Here is a 23,354-nt window from a genome sequence, read left to right on the forward strand (position 1 = left end):
CCGGTTAACCGCTCCGAATTGCAAAACCGGTGCGGATAACCGCTTTTGCTCAGCCCTGGCAGCCGATATCTATCTACATCTACTTTCCTTTCCCATCTACAAAACTATGATAACATATAAGCAGAGCTGAAGAGGAAATGCTCAATATCAGGAAGTAACATCCGTACATCTCACCCAACAAGAATGCATTGATGACAAAATAAGTCATTATCATAATCATCTTTTTCATCCATATAATCTTCATGTGAATCTCTAGTATCGAAGTGGTGCTGGTGGCAGTCGAACTGGCGTGCGGCAGCTGCTCGAGTTTGAGCCAGACCCCCCTATATCATCATTCTGGGCCGGATCACTGTTTCGCCGACTGTGAGATCTCGAAAAATCTGTGGGCCCATTTGCAGCAGCATCAAATGCACTTCTCCATCCATCACCAGCTCCTGGACCCCCAGTTCTGGGACTGCTTTCTGCGACATAAAGAATTAAACAAGTCCTCAATAATAGGCACTATGATCAAAGACCAAGAACTAAACTACTATAGGCTCATAGGCAACAGATGTAACAGTGAAATCAAGAATTGCTGATCATCTTGGCGGTTGTTTTTCAGTCAATATTTCAAATAGGACTTTCTTTTTGAGTTAAAGTTGCCAAAATGATGCATGAAGGTGATGGCAGAGATCACAATATCCCTAGTAGTGGTAGCAAGTTCGGGTGATGGGCATGACCCAAGAAGATGACACTTGTGGTGATCACCAATTGAGAGGGGGTTGTGGTGAGGGAGGAGGAAGGTGGCGTTGTTGTAATGATGATGATAGAGAGCGAGCGAGTGTTATGGTAATGGCACAGGAAGGTGATGGACGTACCGGAAGATGAGAGGGTGGTAGGGACGGCAGAGAAGAGAGTTGTTATGGAACAGATAAGTGTTACCTCGAAATGGAATTTGGAATCCATGAGGAAGAAATAAGTATTTTAACAAATAGGGTAATCCATCAACACAAAGTAACGGCAATATGATTGACTATCAATCAAACAAAAAGATCAGAATAAGGAAACGGGGAAAACTGTAACCCATTCCTTTCATGAAAAGTCGCAGGTCAATACTTTCAACCAAAGATGTTCCTATAAGTGTTGTAAACGACAAGACCTCCTTGTCCTGGGATGAATGATAGCTCTTATATTACTTGTACAGCTGTACATGAATACAAACAGGCACAATAAATGTCAGACAGTATGTAACTACTAAAAAACTCAAATTTGGATACTAGGGGTATTTTAGGAGTTAATCTGAAAGTTTAGGGGTATATCAGATGTTTCTTAAAAATCGAGGGTATATGTTAGAATTAGGAAAATCCCAAAAAATAAAGTTTGTTCCAAATATTTTGCAACACTTGTCATGAAACAGAGACGATTAAGATAAAGAGGCTTCAAATAGTTAAAAATCACACTAATAACTTCTTCATACAACACGTCTTGTTCTAACTTTATCACACATTGTTTTTGCCTACCACTAGACAAGTATCCAATTGGTAACACGAATATGACCCTAGGAGTGTAGAAGTAACATAGGATATCTCATGCATTGTGCAGATAGTACAAAAGGGAGAATGCTTTGAACCAAGTGGCCAAAATTCCTTCACTAAAGTGATTGCTTGTTTAGCGTTGAAACCCTACAAACAGAATGTACGGCGCTTGATATAATGAATTACGAGAACCTAAAAGCAGTGACAAGGAACTATGCTGGATAGGATGTTAGAGACAACTGAATCCTCACTTAAGAAGATAAAAAAAAGTACAATGGTACAAGTAGACATCATTATTACCTGCACTAACCCCACTATCAGACCAGCCTGATGCAGCTGCTGCTCGGTTATCATGGATACTTAGTTGTCTCACTAGTTTTGATAGAATAGAAGACTGCTTTGTATAACGGTCTCTTCTACGCTTCACGTTGTGGTCTTCTTGAAGGAGTTCCTCAATCTTTGCCGAGCTCTGGGAACTGCAGAGTTTTAAAATAGAGCAAAATAAATTAAACTGAAGATTAACCGTGATACTGCATTACACAGCCTAATAACTGCACTGCAATCTAATTAAAAACTGAAACATAAATTCATTAAAAGTAAAAATAAAAAGGAAAGCTCTTGAGGACTTCGTGAAAATGAACGATGGGCAGTTAAACCACAAGAAGAAACTCGGCACGGAGAAACTTGGAATCAGAAAAAATTTCTGTCTTAAGAGTCCAGAGTCAATACTAATTGCAAATCTTTGACACCATTCGGCCAAAAAGAAATGATAACTATTCCATTCTGATAAGTCCCAAAGAATTGATAATTTGAGACTATAAAAAACTTTAGATAGTTAACTTTCTATATTATCCAGAATTAAAGAAAGAATTGAAATGGATAGGTGAGAGTACAATTTCACTTTTGGTAAAGATGGCATTTCAACTGACCTTATTGAACTGTACAGTTGATTTAGCATATCCTCCTTTGCTTTCTCAACTTGGCAAAGCACGACAGCCTGTTCATAAAAAGGTTGCCAGGAAAGTCAGAGAAACGAGATAATGCCTATGGTGAGGGAAGTTTGATAACAGATACTTTTACTGACTTTTGGTACATTGGCAGCAAGGCTATTTAGGACTGCTTCAATATATCCACGCACTTCTTGAGACATCCAACGAAGCTCTACTTCCGGATCTGCAGGCCTCCTAGCCATTGTATCCTAATACATTGCAGAAAGCCGCAATCAAATTCATCCTAATTGCCAAGTGATGTGGAAGACATAATAAGTCAATCACAGAACAGAGTAACAGACATCGTTATGCTCCATTCAATCTTGATCTCCCCATTTCCTTTCATACAACAAAAATGTGGGGCTATTGTTTTAAAGGGTAGCGAGACTACACTAGCTGCAAATATAAACACAAAGAAGTACAATATTTTATGATGCTGAGGCATTTCCTACAGATCCTCTTCACAGAACAATCTAAAATACGAGGGGAAAACAAAAAAGCAGAGAAATGAACTCACAAGAGAACCATCAGAATGACTTTGGCGCATTGAAAGTCCATGTTTACCTATCCCTTGACCACCTTTGAATGTCGCAAAATTTTTCAACTTGCTCAACCACTCAACCTTGTCTGCCATACTCTCGGCTTTCAACAGAACAGCACTATGAGCTGCATGATCCAGAGACCATTTTGTATAACACCAACATACAAAAGTCAGATAACAAATTTCGCGCGGGGGGGGGGGGGGGGTGGGGGGGAAGGGGTGGGCATCATCTAATAATTGTCGTACCTTTAAGAACACCCTTGTTTTGTACTTTCGCCGTCAATTTTAAGACGAGGCTGGGCCCTTTATCTGGTCCATTCGACTTTTTGTCCTTTGAATTCTTCGGAGGGGCATCTTCGTCATCCATTACTTCTTCAATCACACAATCCTAAGAAATCATAGGTAGAGAGTTCAATGTTTGCACAGGCTGTGGTACTACGCAAGCACATGAGAAACATGCTGGACACAAACTTAACAGTATTCTACATTCGTGCAGCGTTTATATTCAATGATCCATACCTCCAAAGTGATGACACCACGGAAATGTCTTTCCTCTTGTTTCTTGGTGTACCCGAGCTGCGAAAAAAGAACACGATATTTAAACAAATATAAAATTTAGTACATAATTTTGCCATAGATTCAAAAGTGGTATCCAACAAGCAAAACTTATCCGCCACTATATCATTTCTCCCTCAAGAGTGGCAGATACGTAGCTATAAGGAGAGATAGAGCAAGCACTAAATCGGGAGATAACACCTCCAACATTCAGAGGTTCACAGTTCACTATGCAGTTTTCTGTAATAATGAGCCACTAAAATGATATATTCCATGGCGACCTTAAAAATTTGCTTCAAATTTAACATTCTTGCTTTTACTTGCATCCCAATATATACCCACATGTATTCAAGATCAAGCCATTCATTCACATACACTACACGCTGCTAGTGCGAAACAGTTTGTCTGGTGAAGTAAAGGACTTAACAGTAAATCACAGCCCTTATACCAAGGGGGTTTGCATTACAAACCTTTCCATTCTTTTCGTTCAACACAAACCATCGCCTGCTCCAACTGTTAGTTTTTGCGCTTTTCTTTAACAAAAATCCTGCATATATCAAAGAGAGCACACATATTATGTGATGACAAGCTATGCACAGAGTAGATAAGCCTACAATCTGAATGCAAACACTCATTTACTGGGTAGAAGTTTAAAACTCAACAGTGACTCTTTTAGAAAAGAAATAGAAAAACAAAAATTCCACACTAGCAATTTCCATCAGAAATAGTGGGTATAATGATTGGTCTTCTGAGGCATAAACTAATGTTAACTAATATGAGAAAATAAAACTGTGGGTCAACGTACTCATCATGTTTATTTGTATTTTTAACTTGATATACGAGTAAAAATGAGCCTACAAATGAAAATGTAAAATGCATAAAAGAGAAATTTTGACAGAACCAGCTGTTATCTCTCCCTCAGTCCCCGCTTTCTTCAGGCCAGATCCCTCTTGTCCATCATTGTCTTTATCTTTTTCTTTATCAGACGGACCAGACTTGTCTTTAGTTGACTTTAGACTCCCACTACTTTGTTGGCTGCCTGTCTGCGGACTTGTCGCCTGAAGAACACAGATGCTTAGAAACTTCTATAGCAAATAACAGCATGCCTGAAATCATAAGCACGTACAGATTAGATGATAAATAAACCAGAAAAAGAACGAGATTCTACCCTATTCAATATTGATTGCTCTGCATCTACGGCTTTCTTGGAAGATCGATTCTTTAGTTCATCTTCACGCCGTTGTCTCTCTATCCTGGAGATTCAGAGGAAATAATGGAGATTGGTCATTCTAAGCCGGAGATGCGCATGTTGAGGTGGATGTGCGGACATACAAGGAAAGATCGGTTAAGGAATGAGGTGATTAGGGAAAAGGTAAAAGTGGCGCCAATAGAGGACAAGATGATGGAAAACCGACTAAGATGGTTTGGCCATGTGAGAAGGAGACCTATGGGCCTTTTGATTAGGAGGCTGGAGACTTGGAGAACAGAAAAGGTCCTAGAGGCAGAGAAAGACCGAGACAGACATGGTTGAGAGTGATAGAGCACGATATGAGAGTTCTGGGGCTTGAGGAGAGTATGGTGACGGAGAGGGCACAATGGAGGGAAAGGATACATGTGGATTTTTAGTATTTGATGTTTTTTTGACAGATCTAGTGTTTTTTTATTTAATTTAAAGAAATTAAATTATTTATTCTTCTCTCCTTTATTACATTTTTTTACCACCAACCACTTTCTTATAGATTTTACGTGGTTCATTCCGGATCCTTTAACTCTATTTCGGTTTCTAAAAATCGTTTTAATCTTTTCTCTCGATTTAAATTTTAAGTTTTTATAAAAGAAAGACGAAATTCGATTTTAAAACCCCTAAGTTTACCTTGACTTTCCATTACATTTTCGTTCTTCCTTTTTGTTTTTCATCTTCCCTTTTTTTATTCGCATTTTGAGGCGTGCGTTCACCCATGGACGGTTCGAAATGATGATTCATGTCAGCCGACCCCAAATCTTTTTGGGATTAAGGCTCTGATGTTGTTGTTGTTGTTGGTCATTCTAAGCTACACATACAAATACCATTTTCTTCTTCACAATAATTATTCTAATATAATAGGTATATCACACTATGACAATTGACAACCTTGTAACTTTTGAATCTAAGACGCTAACAACATTACTATTTACTACAATGCCTCAAAGGCTCTAATCTAAGGCGCTCGGGGGGTGTTGGGTTTAGTCACATACATCCTTATGTATGTGTTTAAAACGGCAAAGCTTTATCATCGGATGACCCATAACGAAAATGGGGTCACAAACTACTTCGAAAAGGCTGCAATTTGTCTCACTTTGCAAGATGAGAACAGCAAAAAATTTAGTGTCATTTTTCTTATTTAGTAATATTCTAACACCAAATAGTAGTGGGTCCTTGATCAGTTGGAATTGGAGAACTTTTAATAGAAAATGATACATATAGATATATAATAGTTATACTGATCACACGACTCATAGGGCTCAGAATAAAGAATTAAATAATCATGTACTCAGCACATATATACATTATTTATTAGCGATCCCATAACAAACCACAATAAATACTTGCAATAGTCAAACAACCTTTTGGAATTAGAGAAACCATCAAACACATCTTTTTGAAACCATAAATGTTGAAATACAACACAACCAAATTTATTGCCTAAGCTTTCCAAAGATAGTAGCAGAATCTTTCACTCGATTTACACCTCTTTTTAGAAATAAAACTCCAACTCTTAATAAGCAAAACATGTAATCTAAAGTATTGTTGACCACCACATTCGGAGTATATAACTTCAATTCAGATAATTATCCAGGAAAGTTTATTATTAAGCATACCGTCTTTGCACCAAACGAATAAAATGCTGCGGTGGTACAAAAGCACGCTCCATGTCTACCAAGTCAACAACCATTTGCTTTGCTTTATTCTTAAAGACATCAAGTGCTCCAGTTGCAATTGCAACCACCTGTTTTAGTTTTATAAAAGTTTTGTCAGATAGAGAAACCAATATTCTGAATATCAACTGTTTTTTCCCATGTTTGTTTGCCCATTTATATTTCTGTTCAAAACAAATGAAAAATATGTAGAATCTCTTCTTACAATAAACCATTGATGGAGATATGTGTCCTATGATAAGAGATCGAATTCATCAGTGATGAAGATATGATTACCTCCCTCTTAAAAGGTGGGTATCTTCCAAGGCCAGGTGTCGCATTTGCAGCTTGAGACACTATATCAACCAAGACATGGTACACCTATTGTACACGAGTTGGCAGCACAATTAGCGAAGTTAAAGTGTTGAAGATAAGCCTTCATTAGATGCAGAAAGCTTGAGGATCCAGTATACACATATCTAACATAAAGAAACATTAATTCTCCAGAGATATAAGATTCACCTCATCAACACACAACTTTGAGGGTTCTTTTGCCATTTCGAGGACAATTTTAATCAAGGATCTTAATCCCTTCTCCGGAGATATAAGATATGGCTGGTAACCATCTGCTTCTAGAACAATCTGATAAAATGAGAAAGGCATACAAAGCAAGTTAGTTGCTATTTCAATCAACTAGTTTACTAAGAAGTAAAAAGCACTGAACATTTTTCTTGCAGCAATGAGTAAGGACAAAGAAAGGGACAAAAAGAGCAAGTACCCTCCTGACATTGTTAATATCAAAGTGTCTATCCAAGGGAAGCTGCTTGATTCTGTTTGGAAAATTTCCCTCAAAACTGGCAACGACTTTCCACCCATTACCCTAAAATAAAAACTTAAATCTTTCAGGCAACAAGTATAGTCAGCTCCAAATTGCGAGGAAATTTCTTTTTTAATAAGAATTGGAGAAAAAAAAATCTTGTGGTGGCATATCAAATGCAAACTCAAGAAAGACAGCATAAGGCTACCATACACAACATATGTTCCACTAAGAAGTTGTATATCCTTTACCTCGCCACCATTGATATGCCTCAAAAATTTCTCCTCAAATTCACGACAAAGCTCTAATGCCAAGGCTCGTGTACCCTCGATACTAGAAACCATGGACTCGCCAAGTTTTACTAATTCGTCCTGAATAATCTGAGATTTGCTTTGAAGCCTAAAAGAGAAAAGCCATGTAAGAGATTCAGAAACATAATCGATCATTTATCCATCGAAACTTGACAACATGAGTTTCTACTCCTTGAAACCACTATCACCTTATTCATCAATAACCTAATCAAATTAACTGGTAAATTTTATAGCAATACTACTTTCTGTTTATCAGGATAATGCCACACTTCTAGGTCCAATACATCAACCATCACTAGAGCTTCGTGAATCAAGGACCAAAAATTATTTATATTTATTTAAGGTAACATCATCAGTATAGGATTTGAAGACAACCACTTTAAGTCTAAGTGGGAAAGAACATGTTGATTTTCTTTATTTTTCAATACAAAATTACAAAGTACTCCCTCCTATTCTCCATTTTGTTCCCCTTTGTTATGGGCACAAGATTTTAGGAGGAGAATAAAGTATGAATTGTGTGAGTTGGGTGGGGTTTAGTGATAGGAGAGATGAATGAATAAATAGGAATTAAATAAGAAATTGTGAGTTGGGTGGGGTTTGATGATAAGAGAGAGGAATGAATAAATAAGAATTAAATAAGGAATTGTGAGTTGAGTGGGGTTTGGTGATAGGAGAGAGGAATGAATAAAATAAGAGTAAAAGTTTTCCAAAAAAGGAAAGGGGAAGAAAACCTGAATAATCCGTTTAAGGAAATAGGGAAGAAAATGGTGAATAGGAGGGAGTATTAAAATTTCAAAGTAATTAACTCTTCCACCCAAGACATCACGGAACATGGTATTTCTTGTCAAACATTAAGGCGCATAAATAATCTAGGCAAGCTGAAGACATTGCAACTTGCAAGTAACATAATGAAGAAGAAAGTTGGATTACACCGTACACACAGAATAGATATTCATGAACAAACAGAAAGAAACCGAATGAACAGACACTTATCTGCTCTACAAGCATAGTGATATTCAGTAATGAAGAGCGTAAGTTACCCAGAGAGGAGATTTGGAAGCCTGACTTTCATACGATTGCGTATTTGAGCAGCCAACGCTTCAACTAAAGCTACTCTACCAAGTTTACTTTGGGGTGTCCCGGTTAAAATTGACTTCAGGCTCTCACTTTCAGCTCGCCAAGCAGTTTCCAAGGAGTTCTCAGATCCACCATTTCCAGATTGTGCAGTAGCTATTGAAACCGACTGACCTATTAAAGCAACCCATGGGATGTCAGCTGTACTTCTAGGTCCTTGACCCTGCAGTAAAGCCTGGACAGCAGCGAGCGCTTTAGATTCAGAAGCAGCTTGATCTACTTTGCTGATAACACCGATTGTTCTAGTTCCTAGAAATAAATAAAAGACTGGCTCAATAATAGCACACAATGTCGACCAAAGAGCAAGCACATCAGACCCCAACCTAATCTTTCTAATACGAGTAAATACAAAAAGTCACCTTCGGCATCATATTCCTTAGCTAGCCTGAGAGCTTTTGATGAAGAAACTTCTGGCGCCTGAGCAGCAGGAATTATCACCAACAAAACAGCATTGTTGCGTGCCACATACTCACTTATCTACGATAAGGAAAGATTATGATTGTAGGGAAACTTCTCAGAACCAAAGATTAAGTAAAGAAGTGAGAAAAAAGTATATACAAACGCATCATTGTGTGTGTAGTTCTGTACAATTAACTCCAGCAAAAATCGTGAGAAAAAAGAATATAACTCACCATTGATTCATCAACAATCCGTTGATCCAACCCAGGTAGATCAATTAATTTTAAAGGTGGAGCTGAACAGAGAAATACAGATTAGTCAGGAAGTGCATACAGTAGAAGATAGAGTGACATAAACACCAACCATCTATATTATTCAATCTGTTTATCAATACATATCGACACACACAAATTAGTTAAGACATCAAAGTGTCCATGCTTTCTACTGTTGATAGTCTAATACGTTAGCATAGAGGTGGCAATCGGGTGGGCCGAGTCGGATTCGAGTCGGGTTGTTTCGGATTCGGGTTATTATATTTTCGGATTTTTTGGCTCACATGCATTGTTGGGTCGAATCGGGTTCGGCCGGCCCATTTCGGGTCATGGCTTAGTTCGGGTATCGGGTTATGATTGGTAACTCTTGGTCGGGTTTCGGTTGTTACAGAATCAGGTTAGTTCAGCTAACATGTCACGTGACAATTCTTATCGGGTCAAAATTATTTTTTTGTTGGTTTATACCGGGTCAAAAGTAATATTTACCGGTCATACAAGGTTAGAATGCATGGGTCGTATATGGCAAAAGCATGGGTCATACAAGGTTAGAATGCATGGGTCATACAAGGTTAGAATGCATGGGTCGTATATGGGTCGTACAAGGTTAGAATGCATGGGTCGTATATGGCAAATATAATACATATAACTCATTTATTTAACTGTACTGGAATTGAGTTAAACTCACTTGATAACTCAATGAAAAAAAGTACATGAATGAGTAAAACTCGTACATGAATGAGCAACTACGTTTATAATTTACCCGATACATATCGGGATATCTTGTATTGGCCACTTCCGATATCTTGCATAGGCCGATACCAATACATCTCAGGTGATACAATACATTTCGCCAAGAGTTTGAATTTTGAACCATGCCGTAGTGCAATACAACAACAACAACAACATCAGAGCCTTAATCCCAAAATGATTTGGGGTCGGCTGACATGAATCATCCTTTCGAACCGTCCATGGGTGAACGCACGCCTCAAAATGCGAATAAAAAGGGAAGATAAAAAGCAAAAGGGAGAACGAAAATGTAATGGAAAGTCAAGGTGAACTTAGGGGTTTTAAAATCGAATTCCGTCTTTCTTTTATAAAAACTTAAAATTTAAATCGAGAGAAAAGATTAAAACGATTTTTAAAAACCGAAATAGAGTTAAGGATCCGGAATGACCAAGTAAAATCTATAAGAAAGTGGTTGTTGAAAAAGTGTGTAATAAAGGAGAGAAAAATAAATAAATTAATTTCTTTAAATTAAATAAATAAATAAAAACACTAAATCTGTCAAAAAAACATCAAATACTAAAAAACATCAAATACTAAAAAACCATGCCGTAGTGCAATCTTGCAAAAAAATGGCAGTAAAAGCAAAAAACTAACCATGGAAAAGATACTGCTTCTAAGTAAGCCCCATATGGCATAAATACCCAAAGGAGATACGCTTAACCTTATTTTATAATCTAGGGTGGGTATATCAAAATTTAAATGATCCATAGCTAGTTAAAAAACAAAGGGGGTCCAAATATCCTACAAGCACATACAAGTTTGTTGACAATTATAACAAATCGTTCTTCAAAACATTTGAATCCAAAACTAAGCTAACCGCCTAACCCTAGTAACATTTGAATCCCAAATATTAGGTTAACAAGTTCTGCACAAGGTTTGATTCTGTAAAGAACAAAATTTTAGAATTTCACCATAAAGAGGATAACTTTTCCCTTGACATAAGAGTATGCACGCTATTTTGCTAAAGTTCAGTGAATGTGCTCTAAAAGCAAATATTGGAAAAGGTAACCAATCTAATATACCGAAGTTTCCATTTGGGCATGTTTGGATCAAAGCTCATGTAATAAAGAAGCAATAGGACCAAAATAAGCAACAACTATGGTTGGAGATGGAGGTGATTGAAGGGCGATGGCGCTGGTGAAAGACACCAATTCTCCAACCCTCCTCAAAACTAACCCAACCACTCATCGTCATCCGTCCCTTATTTTAAACCCCTTTAGGCCATTACCCCACCAGCCCAACACAGCCCTCTCTTAAGACTTGCCTTAACTTCAACAGTGCCATATGCGAACATAAACGTAAATAGTCCAATGCTAGCTGGATAATCTAAGCTCATAAGAACAATGTCAAAGCATTGAACCAAAAATGAGTTGGGGCCAGCTCGGGTGAATATTAGTACAACAACATTATCACAGTAATGCTGGAGAAGTGGGTTGGGTCGGGTTGGGTTGGGTGGGATGTACATAGCCTAACCATTGAGTTAGCAACACAAAAAGGTTGTTTCTGAACAATGACACAAAGTGAAATTTCCGCCCAAAACAACATCGAATTACGGTTACTTCATAAACAAAAGACGAGCTGGGGGATTATTGATCCCTTTTACATTATTCCATCATATTAGTGAAACGGAAAAATGAAAGTGGAAAAAGAAACTATAGTAAAACAAGATAGAAAAAAAAAAAAAAAAAAAAAAAAAAAAACAACTTTTTCAACAAGAGTTATGAACAAATACAACAACATCAGAGCCTTAATCCCAAAATGATTTGGGGTCGGCTTACATGAATCATCCTTTAGAACTGTCCATGGGTGAAAAACAAAAGGGGAGTGAAACAAAATACAAAAGCCAAGTTAAACTTATAGGTTTTAAAATCAAAGTCCAGATTTCTTTTATAAAAAAGAATTTAAATCGAGAATAAAGATTAAAACGATTTTGAAAACCGAAGTAAAACTTAAGGGTCCGGAATACCTTAAAAGTTGAACCAAGAATTAAAATATAAGAAAATTGTTAGTAAAAAGGTGTAATAAATTCGAAAAGAACAAATAAATTTTTAAAATTACATAAAAACAATAAATATTTCAAATAACATCAAATACTAAAAATTCAAATGTATCATTTCCCTCCATTATGCCCTCTCCGACACCTTTCCCTCATCAAGCCCGAGAAATCTCATCTCGTGCTCTATCACTCTCAACCATGTCTGTTTTGGTCTCCCTCTACCCCTAGCAACCTTTTCTGTTCCCCAAGAGAACAGCCTCCTAACTCCTAACGGGTGCGTCCATAGGTCTCTTTCTCACATGACCAAACCATCTTAGTCGGTTTTCCATCATCTTGTCCTCTATTGGCGCTACTTTCACCTTTCCCTAATCACCTCATTCCTTAATTGATCTTTCCTTGTATGGGCGCACATCCACCTCACATATGCATCTCCGCCACACACATCTTTTGAATGTGACAATGTTTCACGGCCGAACACTCGGAGCTGTAAAGTAAGGCAGGCCTAATCGTCGTGCGATAAAATTTTCCCTTTAATCTTTGGGGCATATCTTTATCGCATACAAACCCTGTAGCACTTTTCCATTTCAATCATCCTACTTTAATTCCGTGAGCCACATCTCCGCCTAACTCCCCATCTTTTTTAATAAGAGTTATAAACAAATAAGGGAGAAAAAAAAAATGTGAAGAATAACCATGAGAAGAAAGTAATACAAAAAATTAGGAGCGATAACAAAGCAAAGACTCACGTGAAACAATTAAAATTTATAAAGTTCAAACAAAAAAGGAAAAAAGAATGATAACCAACGAAGTAAAACTCCACGTATAAATAAATTCTTTCCATAATAAGTAGACTTGAAATATTTCCGGTCACTTGTATCGTGTTCATGTTTCCTTAGGCATTCACCTACCCCTAACTATCTTCTCAGTTCCCAACGTCCAAGCCTCCTAACCACAGCACCACCTGATCTGTCTCACAAGACCACACCAAACAACCTTTGGCGGATCTCTCTTATCTTTATTAAATGCAAATATTACTCTCTCCTTAATCATCTATCTTCAATCGATGCTTACTTAGATGGCACACATGCCACTGTATCATACACACACTCTACCAGATTTATCTTATGAACGTTACTGATCTCAAAGTTACGTATGATAAAATTCCATTTTGTTTAGAATTATCATCAACCTGGTAAATTAACTTTGCAACCTTGTATATCTATAAACACGAGAAGACCTTAGAAGCCTGAGCAGGGCCCTAAAACTTATGTTTTTGTGTTTTTGGTAATTGTAATCTATATGAATCAAGTGCGGCCCCCTAATTTTCATCATGGATTCACCCTTTCCCCCTCCCTTATTTTTTCTGACAAGATTCGTCTTTGTACAATTGCATATTTTCAATGTGTCAATTCTTTTACATATCATGTCTATGATAGATAAGGACGAAGGTAGCCACATAGTTCAACCAATCCCCATAAACAGCAATTAAATTAGGTTTTTCATATCTGCTTTCACAAGGTTGAGTGATCTCTAAATACCTTTCAAAAATGCTTAAATTCAGTAGCCTGAATCCATTCTAATACATAAGTGAGTTATCGTAGCATGGCCTTCTTAACCTCAATTACAACCGGGCGTCTGCCGTGAGGTAAATATGCAAATCACAGACACAAGACAAAGACAAAGACACAAGACAAAGGACTGCAAATTTTTATGTACGATCCTCTGAACTCTTTCAAAATCACATGTCTTTTTCCTACTTTATTGCCACATAGTTGTCTCACTTTCTATTTCCAATGAAGCCAAAGACACAGCCCCTTGGTTCTGGATTGTGATGGAATAAAGTAAAATGACTCATTTATAACGCTTCTTTCTATTGTAAGGTACTAGTCATTCGATGTAGTTCTATGCAATTTTCATCTTGGGTTATTCGGAAACAACCTCTTTGTGTTACGAACTCAGAGAATTTGTACCAATTTCAGAGACAAATTGTACTACATAGATACATGTTTCTATACTTGGCTAAAAGTATTCATTTGAAAGTATCTTCTATTATAACACCATGAGGCACTGCGTGCATAGAATGTATCTAACAACGATACGTAGTCCACCACCAAAAAGGATTATGAAGAAATAACGAATAAAAATCCATTAATCAAGTCATGCCAAAACAGCCTCTATGAGTTAACAAGCCTCTCACACAAAGATTACGTACATCTGACCCCCTACCTATTATCTACCGAAGCCCTTAGGCAATAGGAATGTTTCTAGTCAATCGGCAAATCAGAAAAGATACAATAATCAAAGATCTACATGGGGAAACTAACACAGGGAAACTAACCCGAAACTTACATGCACACATTATCTCTTACCATCACAAAGATGTTTAAAAGTCTATGCTACATATTTCAACTGGCAGTTAACTATATGTTATAGTCGACTGTTAGATCACTGCTCCCCGATCTTCAAAAAACAGATCACAACAACTACCTATCAGTCTTGATGATCGTTGAGACAGTACACCGTGTCAGGTTCTCGGGGGAAGATAAGGTAAACACTCGAAACCGGAGTAGATCAGGCTTGTAACAAAAAACTACAGTTCCATGATATCTGTGTAGCCGAAGTTTTAGTAAAACGACAAGTACAATATAAACTACTTCCTAGTGGGCAGTCAGCTGAACTAATCATACTTACATTACATTACGACAAGCACAACAACGCATCAAGGCTTGATCCACAAGCATCAGTTCAACCATAATCACAAACTCATATCTACAAGTCCACAGCTTTTGCCTCGTCCTGGGGGTCAAGTATTTCAGCTGTCACACCAGAAACTCAACTCTAGTATCGCAGTTAGCCGAACTACTGGCACTAACAATGCAAAACAAAAGCTTCTAACACACGCATTGATTCAATCACAATGATTTCAATTCAACAATAACAATGATCACCAACAATAACTTACCAAATCATAAATTATTCAATCAAACAGCCGAAATCACATAAAACCAAGCAGATCTATGACGATTAAAGCAATCAAACTGAAACCGAATTCAAAAGAATAAGATAACGGTAACATACAACATTGCCTAGATCTGCGACGATTAAAGCAATCAAACTGAAACCGAATTCAAAAGAATAAGATAACGGTAACATACAACATTGCCTAAGGTAACAGCATTAAGGAAAGTGGAATTTCGCCTCGACGGAGAATCGAAAGTGTCATGGAGATCATCATCAGCAAGAACAGCAGCAGCTTGCCGCATTGAATCGGAAAGCTGCGACAATTCTTCAATCGCCTCCATTAATGGCAACTTCTTCAACACTTCTTCTTCTTAACGTTCTAGATCAAATCGATCCAATGTGAGCAATCGAAGTAGATCAGACGCCTGGAATGGATTGAAGAGAAACCCTAAATCGGAAAAGGGGGGATTTGATTTTGTTGAAGGTGAGAGAGATGATCGAAAAAAATGTTGAAACAAAATGTGGTGTTGGTGATTTGGCGTAATTAAGATTGGTTCGTAATGGGTAATTTCTAATTAATATAATGCGAGTTCGGGAAGTACGGAATGTACACTCGCATAATTATTTACGGTATAGTTTTTGGTTCGAATAACAATGACGGAGGTTGGCAGTAATTAAATTACTCGGGTTTTAATTAATTGAAACCGGAATTTCTGAAGAGTTGTAACTCTTCATGAATGCATCTCCCAATCCCCGAATTTCCAGGTTCTTTGTCATTATAAATAGGCAAAGGGATAAGAAGAAAAGAAAGATATAGAAAAATCTTCTTTTGCATCAAAAAGAACGAACGACGTAACATTCTACAACAAAATACTTCTATATTATGTCTCTGTTTTTTGTGCCAAAAATCAGAGGGCACCGTCTTATCTCAGTAGAAAGTTCGATTATACCCAGGCACTGTTAAGGGTCGAATTATTCTATTAGGAAAGCGAAGTCGATTCGGTGCGGTTTTATTGTCAATCCTTATTCGTGCACACTCAAAAATCTAACAATCTAATAGAATATTTTCGAAATATGTCAAGTTGGCGAATGTTAAGGAAATGACAATGAAGGATTCTTTGAGTAATTTCGTATATGATAATGGCGGAAATGGTACTAGAGACAGTGTCCAAATCTGGATTTTCATACGCTTTGATGACGACATGTTCGTTTGTTATACACATGGGTTTGTGTTGTTGAATGCATGGGTTTGTGGAGCGGAACGATTGACAGTTTTGCTTGATGACATTTATGTATTTGCGAGATCAATAATGGAAATACCACAAGAGATAAGTACACTCCGACCTTATTTTGATATGTGCCATTTTAAGTTGTTAGGAATTTACGTATATTCGTAAATGGTGCAATGTTTGACACTGATATTGATATAGGCATGTTCTTTTTGTTCTGAAGCATGGTATTTGCACATAAACATTGGATACTGGGAATATCATTGTTTTCTATTGCTTTGCATGAAAGAAGATAATGAGGCGAAATTCCCGTCCCCCTTGCACATTTGGAAGGATGTTGACAACCTTAGATGGGCTAGTATGAAGAGGAGGCAAGAACGACGACCGACAAAGCAAGAATAAGGAGTATGCAAGGATTAAAGGCCGTGAAGCAAAAGGATCACATTGTGCAACAATCCGAGCGGCTTAGGCACAAGACGAGCGGAATGGCATAGCATGATCCGAGCGTCCCGTGAAAGGGACGAGCGGATTCTCCCCTCTTGATCCGAGCGTCTCCTCTCCTGGTCCGAGCGGATCGTGGTAGCACTAGCGACGTGATATGCTCATCTCCTCGCAAGACTTGCATTTCTCCACTTTAAAACTTAGCATTGTTATTTACTAATCTATCCTTATTTAACCTAATGATGTACTACTATATATATACTCCATTTGTAATATTCAAGAGGACACCAAGAGGTCCCCATAATAGAAAATCCTCTTAGATTAGATTTCGAGTAGATTAGAATAGATTATCCTTTAATCATTCCACAAAATCACACATTAATATTTCCTTAATTATTGTTCAAGTTTATTATTATTGGGTAATTGAAGATTATTGGGTTATTATTGGAGGATTGACAACTCTTCATCAATCAATCAAGTTCTCTTCTTTTATTCTTTGCTTTATTATTTGGATCATCTCAAGTTTGGTATAATCTCTTTACTCTTTACTCTTTATTGTTGATTTCCTCATCTTCTTATTATGTTTATACTTGTTGTGATGATTGACATTATTAATGACATGTTTCCCATGATAATGAGTGAGTAGTTCTTTAGCTAGGATTAATGGGAAATTAGGGGAAACAAACATGGGGAATGATCCATGCTTAATCTAATATGTTTTCATAATTAAATTGCTTGCTTGTTGTGGTTTCAACTCATGCACATGTTATGTTTGATGAAATGCGAGCCTATGAATCCTTGCATTTTTACCCATCACTTATGTTTTCAATGAGACTTGTAAGCTTATACACCAACTCGAGTCTCATTAGACCATGCATAGAATTGAATAGGAAGGACTAAGTCGACTTTTAGGTGTTGTACAATCTAATCGATTCGGCTCCGGGACCTAAACCTTCTTGAGGATTGTAAGCTTATAAACCAACTCGATCCCATCACAACAATAAGTGCTTGCTATATAATTGAGAACATGTTTGTATGATCAACTCCTATGAATCCCTTATGATCCCATGCCATCCTAGTATCCTTTATTATTTGTCTACACCTTTATTGCTTGTTTTACTTTGTTGCTTGCATTAGTTTAGAACACAACTACAAACCCAAATTAATTGTGACACTAGCATAAATCGAGATAGATAGACTTAGAACCGAAAGCATACCGTCCCGTGGATCGACCTCGACTTAACCACTAACTAGTTGTTTGTTGAGAATATAAATATGTTTAATTGGGAGACACGAGGATACCTTCCATCAAAATGGCGCCGTTGCCGGGGACAGTGTTATGTGATTAAGTTCTTAATTTTTTGTCCATTTCAATTTTGCTTTAACCTTGAGGAACTTGTTCCTCAAGGATTGTTCTCACCATTTTTGTGTAGTTTCTATGCTTGTAGTTGTTTCCTTGTTTTAGCTATGATGGCTCAAGACTTGACATATGGAGTATATGTTGGATCTTTGGAGTATGACTATGGGTATGGGGAGTTTGAGAAGCAAGTCAACACAAACCTACCTTACTACTCATACAATGAAAATCCTAACTACTACCCCAAATTTACCCACCAAAATCATCACATCCAATATCCACAACAACCACCCATCCACGACCCACCCTACAATGAATTCCAAATACCACAATACAACCACTTTCACACCCACCCACAACAAAAAGATGGGCCTGACTTTGACATTCAAAGTATGATCCTCCAATTGATGGGAGATCAACAAAACTTTTTCAAACAAGTGCTAGAGGAGAGCCAAAATAGAGACAATGTTCTTCAAAATATTGTTACCCATGGTGAGGAGTTGGCAAATCAAATTGCCCAAATAAAGGAAACCCAAGTGGCTACTCCCCACCAATACTTCAACATTGTCCATAAATGCGAATTTGAAGGAGTGACCTTTGATATGGAAGATGTGAAGTGGGAAGAGCCAATCCCTTTGAGCTCTTGTGAGTACGAAAGTGTTGTGCTCGATGAAGAGGACACGAGGTTGAGTAAGCCAAATACTCTTAGCCTTTGCGAGTATGAGGGTGTGTCTTTTGATGTGACTTTTGAGATGGTGGAGGAACGATTATTGGAGAGAGATGAAGCCCCCATTTATGATTCTTATGAGGATAGCCATTATGACGAGATCGTGAAAGAAGCTTATGTGTTTTGCAAGGACCTTTCGAATAGGGAAGACGGATGGACATGTGAGATCACCTTAATTAAGGAACCCATCCTTGAGAAATTTGAGATTTTTTATCATGAAGAAGATGAATGCCTCTTCCCTATTGCCTATGAAGACCATTTCGCACCCACCATGGAACGTATGATTGTTGGAGATGATATGGTGGACCTTCTCCAAAAAGTCAAATCATCATATAAAGGAACACGATCATCAATGTTGTGAAAATTCTCCTTCTACTTTGGAAGGATTGAGTAATCAAAATGCTATCATCATTATTTGAAACATACTTCATCCCTAGCATTGACAAGAATCATGGGCTTGTTGGTTTGAAACATTGCAAATATTCAAGTGCCAAGAGAAAGGTGAAAAAGAGAATGGATGACAAGTTTCCTTGGCCAAGCTTTATTTTGAATTTGAGCAAACCATACTTATGCTTATTTGGGGCTTGTTCACAAGCCTTTGACCTTCTTCTAAGAGCCTTGAGCTCTATGGACAAGGAATCTCGACAATTTGAACTAGTTTGGTGGAGTCCTATCTCAAACCACCATTTGTAAAATATTCCTTCCCATAATCTTTGCATTGTATAATATTGTATATAATTTCGCATTTCTTACATTTCCTTACATGAGAGTAGTGAGAGAGGGTTTCTTACCCATTTATTGAGCATATTTTCAAAAAAAAAGATAAGAAGGAATCTCAAAAGGGTGCAAGGGAAAGAATTTGAATGAAAGAAATAAGGAATTGACGAAGAGTGGCAGGAGACGCTCGTCCCGAGCCTTGCCATGAGCATAATTCAGCAGTGACCTGCAATCCGCTCGGATTCCTCAGGAGACGACTTGTCTCAGAAGAAAGACGCTCGTCTCTCCTATAAGAAGCTCGTCTTGAGCATAGCCTTGGAAACAAATCTATGCTGGATGAGAATCAGCTCAGATTCACATGAATCTGTTCGTCCCAGAAAAGACGCTCGTCTCTCCCACAAGATGCTCGTCTTCAGCTGTAATTAAAACAACCAGACTCCCTGAGTATGAATCCACGCGTCCTCTTAGCAAGATGCTCGAATTACTCCATCAAGACCCTCGTCTCCAGTACGGGACGCTCGGATCGGCTTAAATTTTTGCTGAAACCTCGTAGAATCCGCCTGAGCCCGGCCCTTATCTGCTCGACTTCCACCTGTTTTCCTTTATAAACACCCCCACCATCCCTCATTTTCCTTATCGTATCTCCTTAAAATCTCATATCATCATCTCTCAAAAATCCCCATCACAAAAATCAACCCAAAAACCCTAACTTTTCAATCGAAAATGATGAACCTAAGAGGCAAGTGCAAGAAATCCGTCGAGACCGCACCTAAGAAGTGCAAGGGTACTTCTTCATCCACTCCAAGGAGGCAAGGGGCCATCGCAATGTCATGATACAAGGTGTTGAACAACTCGAATACTTCCCCGATGTAATCTTCACTTGCAATGAACACCGCCAAAAATTCGTTCATTTGCTAGGTAAGCGTTACGAGCCCACTCAATTTATTGATACCGCTGTTTTAGAAGTTCTAGTCATAAGGTATCAAACTGAAATGTTCTTCGATGGTTTAGGTCTCGGGAAGCTATTCTATGCCCATGAGGATACTTACCTTAGTCTTACCCTCGGGTTTTTGTGTCGTATTCTAATCGTCATTAATACACGGAGAAGTGTTTCTATGGAGTTTCAACTTTGTATTCAAGACCATAGATTGACCCTTGACCAATTTGCAAACATTTTTGGTCTTGAAGTTCCGAGGGAAAACACCGATAAACCCTCCGACTTCAACGTTAACCACATTTGGAGAGCTATCTCCGGGAGGGACCAATTTGCCTTGAAACAATGCTATACCTTTGCCATTCAACATCTGGTGATTCGAATCACCGAGCGCTTTATAGCCGGCACCATCAATGGAAGGCTAGAACAAGATAGGCGCACTCTTATTGACTTGACCTTCTTAGAGTCCTACTTAAATGTTCAAGGGACAAGGGCTTACAATTTCAACACACCCCTTGAGATGCTTACAAAGCTCTTTGATTATTCTCAAGGGAACTCTAACATTAAGTCCTTTGTGATGGGAGCCTAATCACAATGTTGGAAAATTATCTTTGCTCTGGGTTTTACCTACATGGGGCTTATGAAAAGCTCGAAGGGAGCACTTTGATTGATGAAGATGCTATCTTCAACCACCACCGGTGGTGCACATACACTCAAACCGGAAGTGTAGAGTGGTTTAAAAAGGGATGCTCTTCAATTGTCCTCATAGGGTGGAACGTACCACCTACCGAGCCACGGTTGAGTCGGTACTCATCTAAACCGAGCTACCTACTCGATATTGAGATTCACCCCAACCCACCACAAAGAGAAGAAGCACCTCGTAAACCTCAACAACCTCGTGGGATGCCGGTACGGGGTAATGCACCACCATCCTATGTACTCATTCCACCCTACCCCACTCAACATGTACCGTTCACTCCCCAAGTTCTCGATGCTCCGGACATGGATGACTTGATGAAGCTTATGCGACGAGTCGATCTTGGAGTGTATGATGGGAGGGTTGAAAACTATTTGGCCCTTTTATCCTCAATACTACAATCTGGCTCAACAGGGGTATATCGACCCTAGAGGCCCTCGCCCATATTGGGCTCAACCGCACCTTTTGTTCCCTAATCAAGGGAACCAAGACGGGAACTTTGGCAGCCAAGGTGGAAGATTTTTTGGCCAAGGAGGAGGGTATGACCAAGGAGGTTCTAGCGGGTAAAGATACCGCGATGATGATGATGATGATGACGAGTGAGATGGCAAGAGGTGTCTACCACACCACCTCCAATTGTATGATACTCCTTCTTTTCCTTTCTCTCATGTATAGTTGTATTGCATTTTCAATTATCTTACATTTGTATTATATTCCACATTGCATTGCACATTAGTTAGTTCATATAGTATAGTTTACATTGTAATATATCTCACATGATTCATGTAGTTAGTTGCATATAGACTAGAATTCATGCATAGTCACTAATGACCAAACCTATTTCTTTCTACACTAGAAATAGTGTTTATTTCGGTTTAGGGAGGTTTGATCATAGGTGACCATAGTTTACTAGAAATCATGCATCTTATAATATAGTTTAGATTGCCTTCATTTGTTATATACGACATATAGGATTGCATTTAGTTAGAGCATGCATTCATTCATATCATATCATTGCATTTGTACTTCATTTCCATAAAATCAAAAATCCAAAAACATGTATTTCCTTTTCATTCCTACCCTTACATGTACATTGAGGACAATGTCCAAAATAAAGTGGGGGATGGGAATTTATATTCCAAAAATACAAAAAATTGAAAAATTTCGAAAAAACCCAAAAATATGTCCTTTTAATTTCATGAAAACAAAAATCTATAAAAATTTGAAAATTTCAAAAATCAAAAACATGTTCTTTAATTTAGTACTGTAGAATTGTATATACTTGTGTTTTTGTTCTCTTCTCATATAGATACAACACTACATTTGAGGTATTGGCAAGGGAATGTGAAGACCGCTTGGTATGATCATTCTAATCCCTATTTCCCTTCCATTTCTTTTCATTATTTATGAGGAGGATGGGCTTACATGTCAAGGAGGATGTGGTATATTTTGTTGTTGCGATTTGTGTATCTATGTGTTGTTAGGAGTTGCATTTAGTTTATATGGCATATTAGTTGGTAGAAGCATATGCATTAGGTTGTATAAATGTTAGTCGCATCATGGCATGTAGTTGCATGGTTAGAAAATTTTGTGAAAATGCCTATTTGGGAAGCTTGACAAGTGTATATAAGGCCCTTGTAGATACTTTTTTTTTCTTGAGACATTGCTCATTAGAATGCTTGTAAAACACCCTAGGATGTGTCATGCTAGTATCCTTTGACCCATGGATTAAGGCCTAGTCAAGAGTACCTTATGATGTGATAACTCCTTGGCTACCGTTTATTCCAAGGTGACCCTTGAAACCATGCAACCATCTTCCATATTCTACCACATTTTGTCATCAAAAAGGGAATGCGCACAAAAATTGTTCAAATTTGAGTTCAAGCATTGAAATGAAAGTAAAAAAGTTTGCAATGGCATCAAAAGAAAGGAGGAGTAACAAAAATAAAAACTCCTATGCTTCAAATATAAGCACCCTCACTACAAATGGGGTAGAATTGAAAATGTTCAAAAGAAATGCAAAAAATTGAAAGTTGTCAAGTATTGAAATGCCAAACATCAAAAGAAATGGCAAAAAGAAAT

General features: G+C 37.9%; 1 protein-coding gene across 1 annotated transcript; it reads right to left on the reverse strand.

Annotated features, from left to right (window-relative positions):
* Positions 1–117: 117 nt before the first annotated feature.
* LOC141634022 (dynamin-2B-like) lies at positions 118–15,723 on the reverse strand. The gene is made up of 19 exons (XM_074446350.1): positions 15,365–15,723; positions 9,389–9,450; positions 9,116–9,233; positions 8,663–9,005; positions 7,563–7,710; positions 7,273–7,374; positions 7,017–7,136; positions 6,792–6,875; positions 6,459–6,586; positions 4,768–4,852; positions 4,501–4,657; positions 4,070–4,146; positions 3,564–3,620; positions 3,291–3,432; positions 3,021–3,169; positions 2,599–2,712; positions 2,444–2,511; positions 1,815–1,990; positions 118–461 (listed from the first exon to the last, which is right to left on the reverse strand). The coding sequence occupies exons 2-19, from the start codon at positions 9,389–9,391 to the stop codon at positions 253–255; spliced, it is 2,280 nt and encodes a 759-aa protein (XP_074302451.1). The 5' UTR covers positions 9,392–9,450; positions 15,365–15,723; the 3' UTR covers positions 118–252.
* Positions 15,724–23,354: the final 7,631 nt, after the last annotated feature.

Source organism: Silene latifolia, chromosome Y (assembly GCF_048544455.1).
Source record: "Silene latifolia isolate original U9 population chromosome Y, ASM4854445v1, whole genome shotgun sequence".
In the NCBI taxonomy this organism is placed as follows: domain Eukaryota; kingdom Viridiplantae; phylum Streptophyta; class Magnoliopsida; order Caryophyllales; family Caryophyllaceae; genus Silene; species Silene latifolia.

What these genes read in the sequence shown, in the direction of transcription:
- LOC141634022 (XM_074446350.1), bottom strand. An exon ending in CTTCCAAATCTCCTCTCTGG is followed by an intron (nt 7,711 to 8,662) that starts GTAACTTACGCT and finishes TTTCTCTTTTAG; the next exon opens with GCTTCAAAGCAAATCTCAGA. An exon ending in GGCATATCAATGGTGGCGAG is followed by an intron (nt 7,375 to 7,562) that starts GTAAAGGATATA and finishes TTTTTATTTTAG; the next exon opens with GGTAATGGGTGGAAAGTCGT.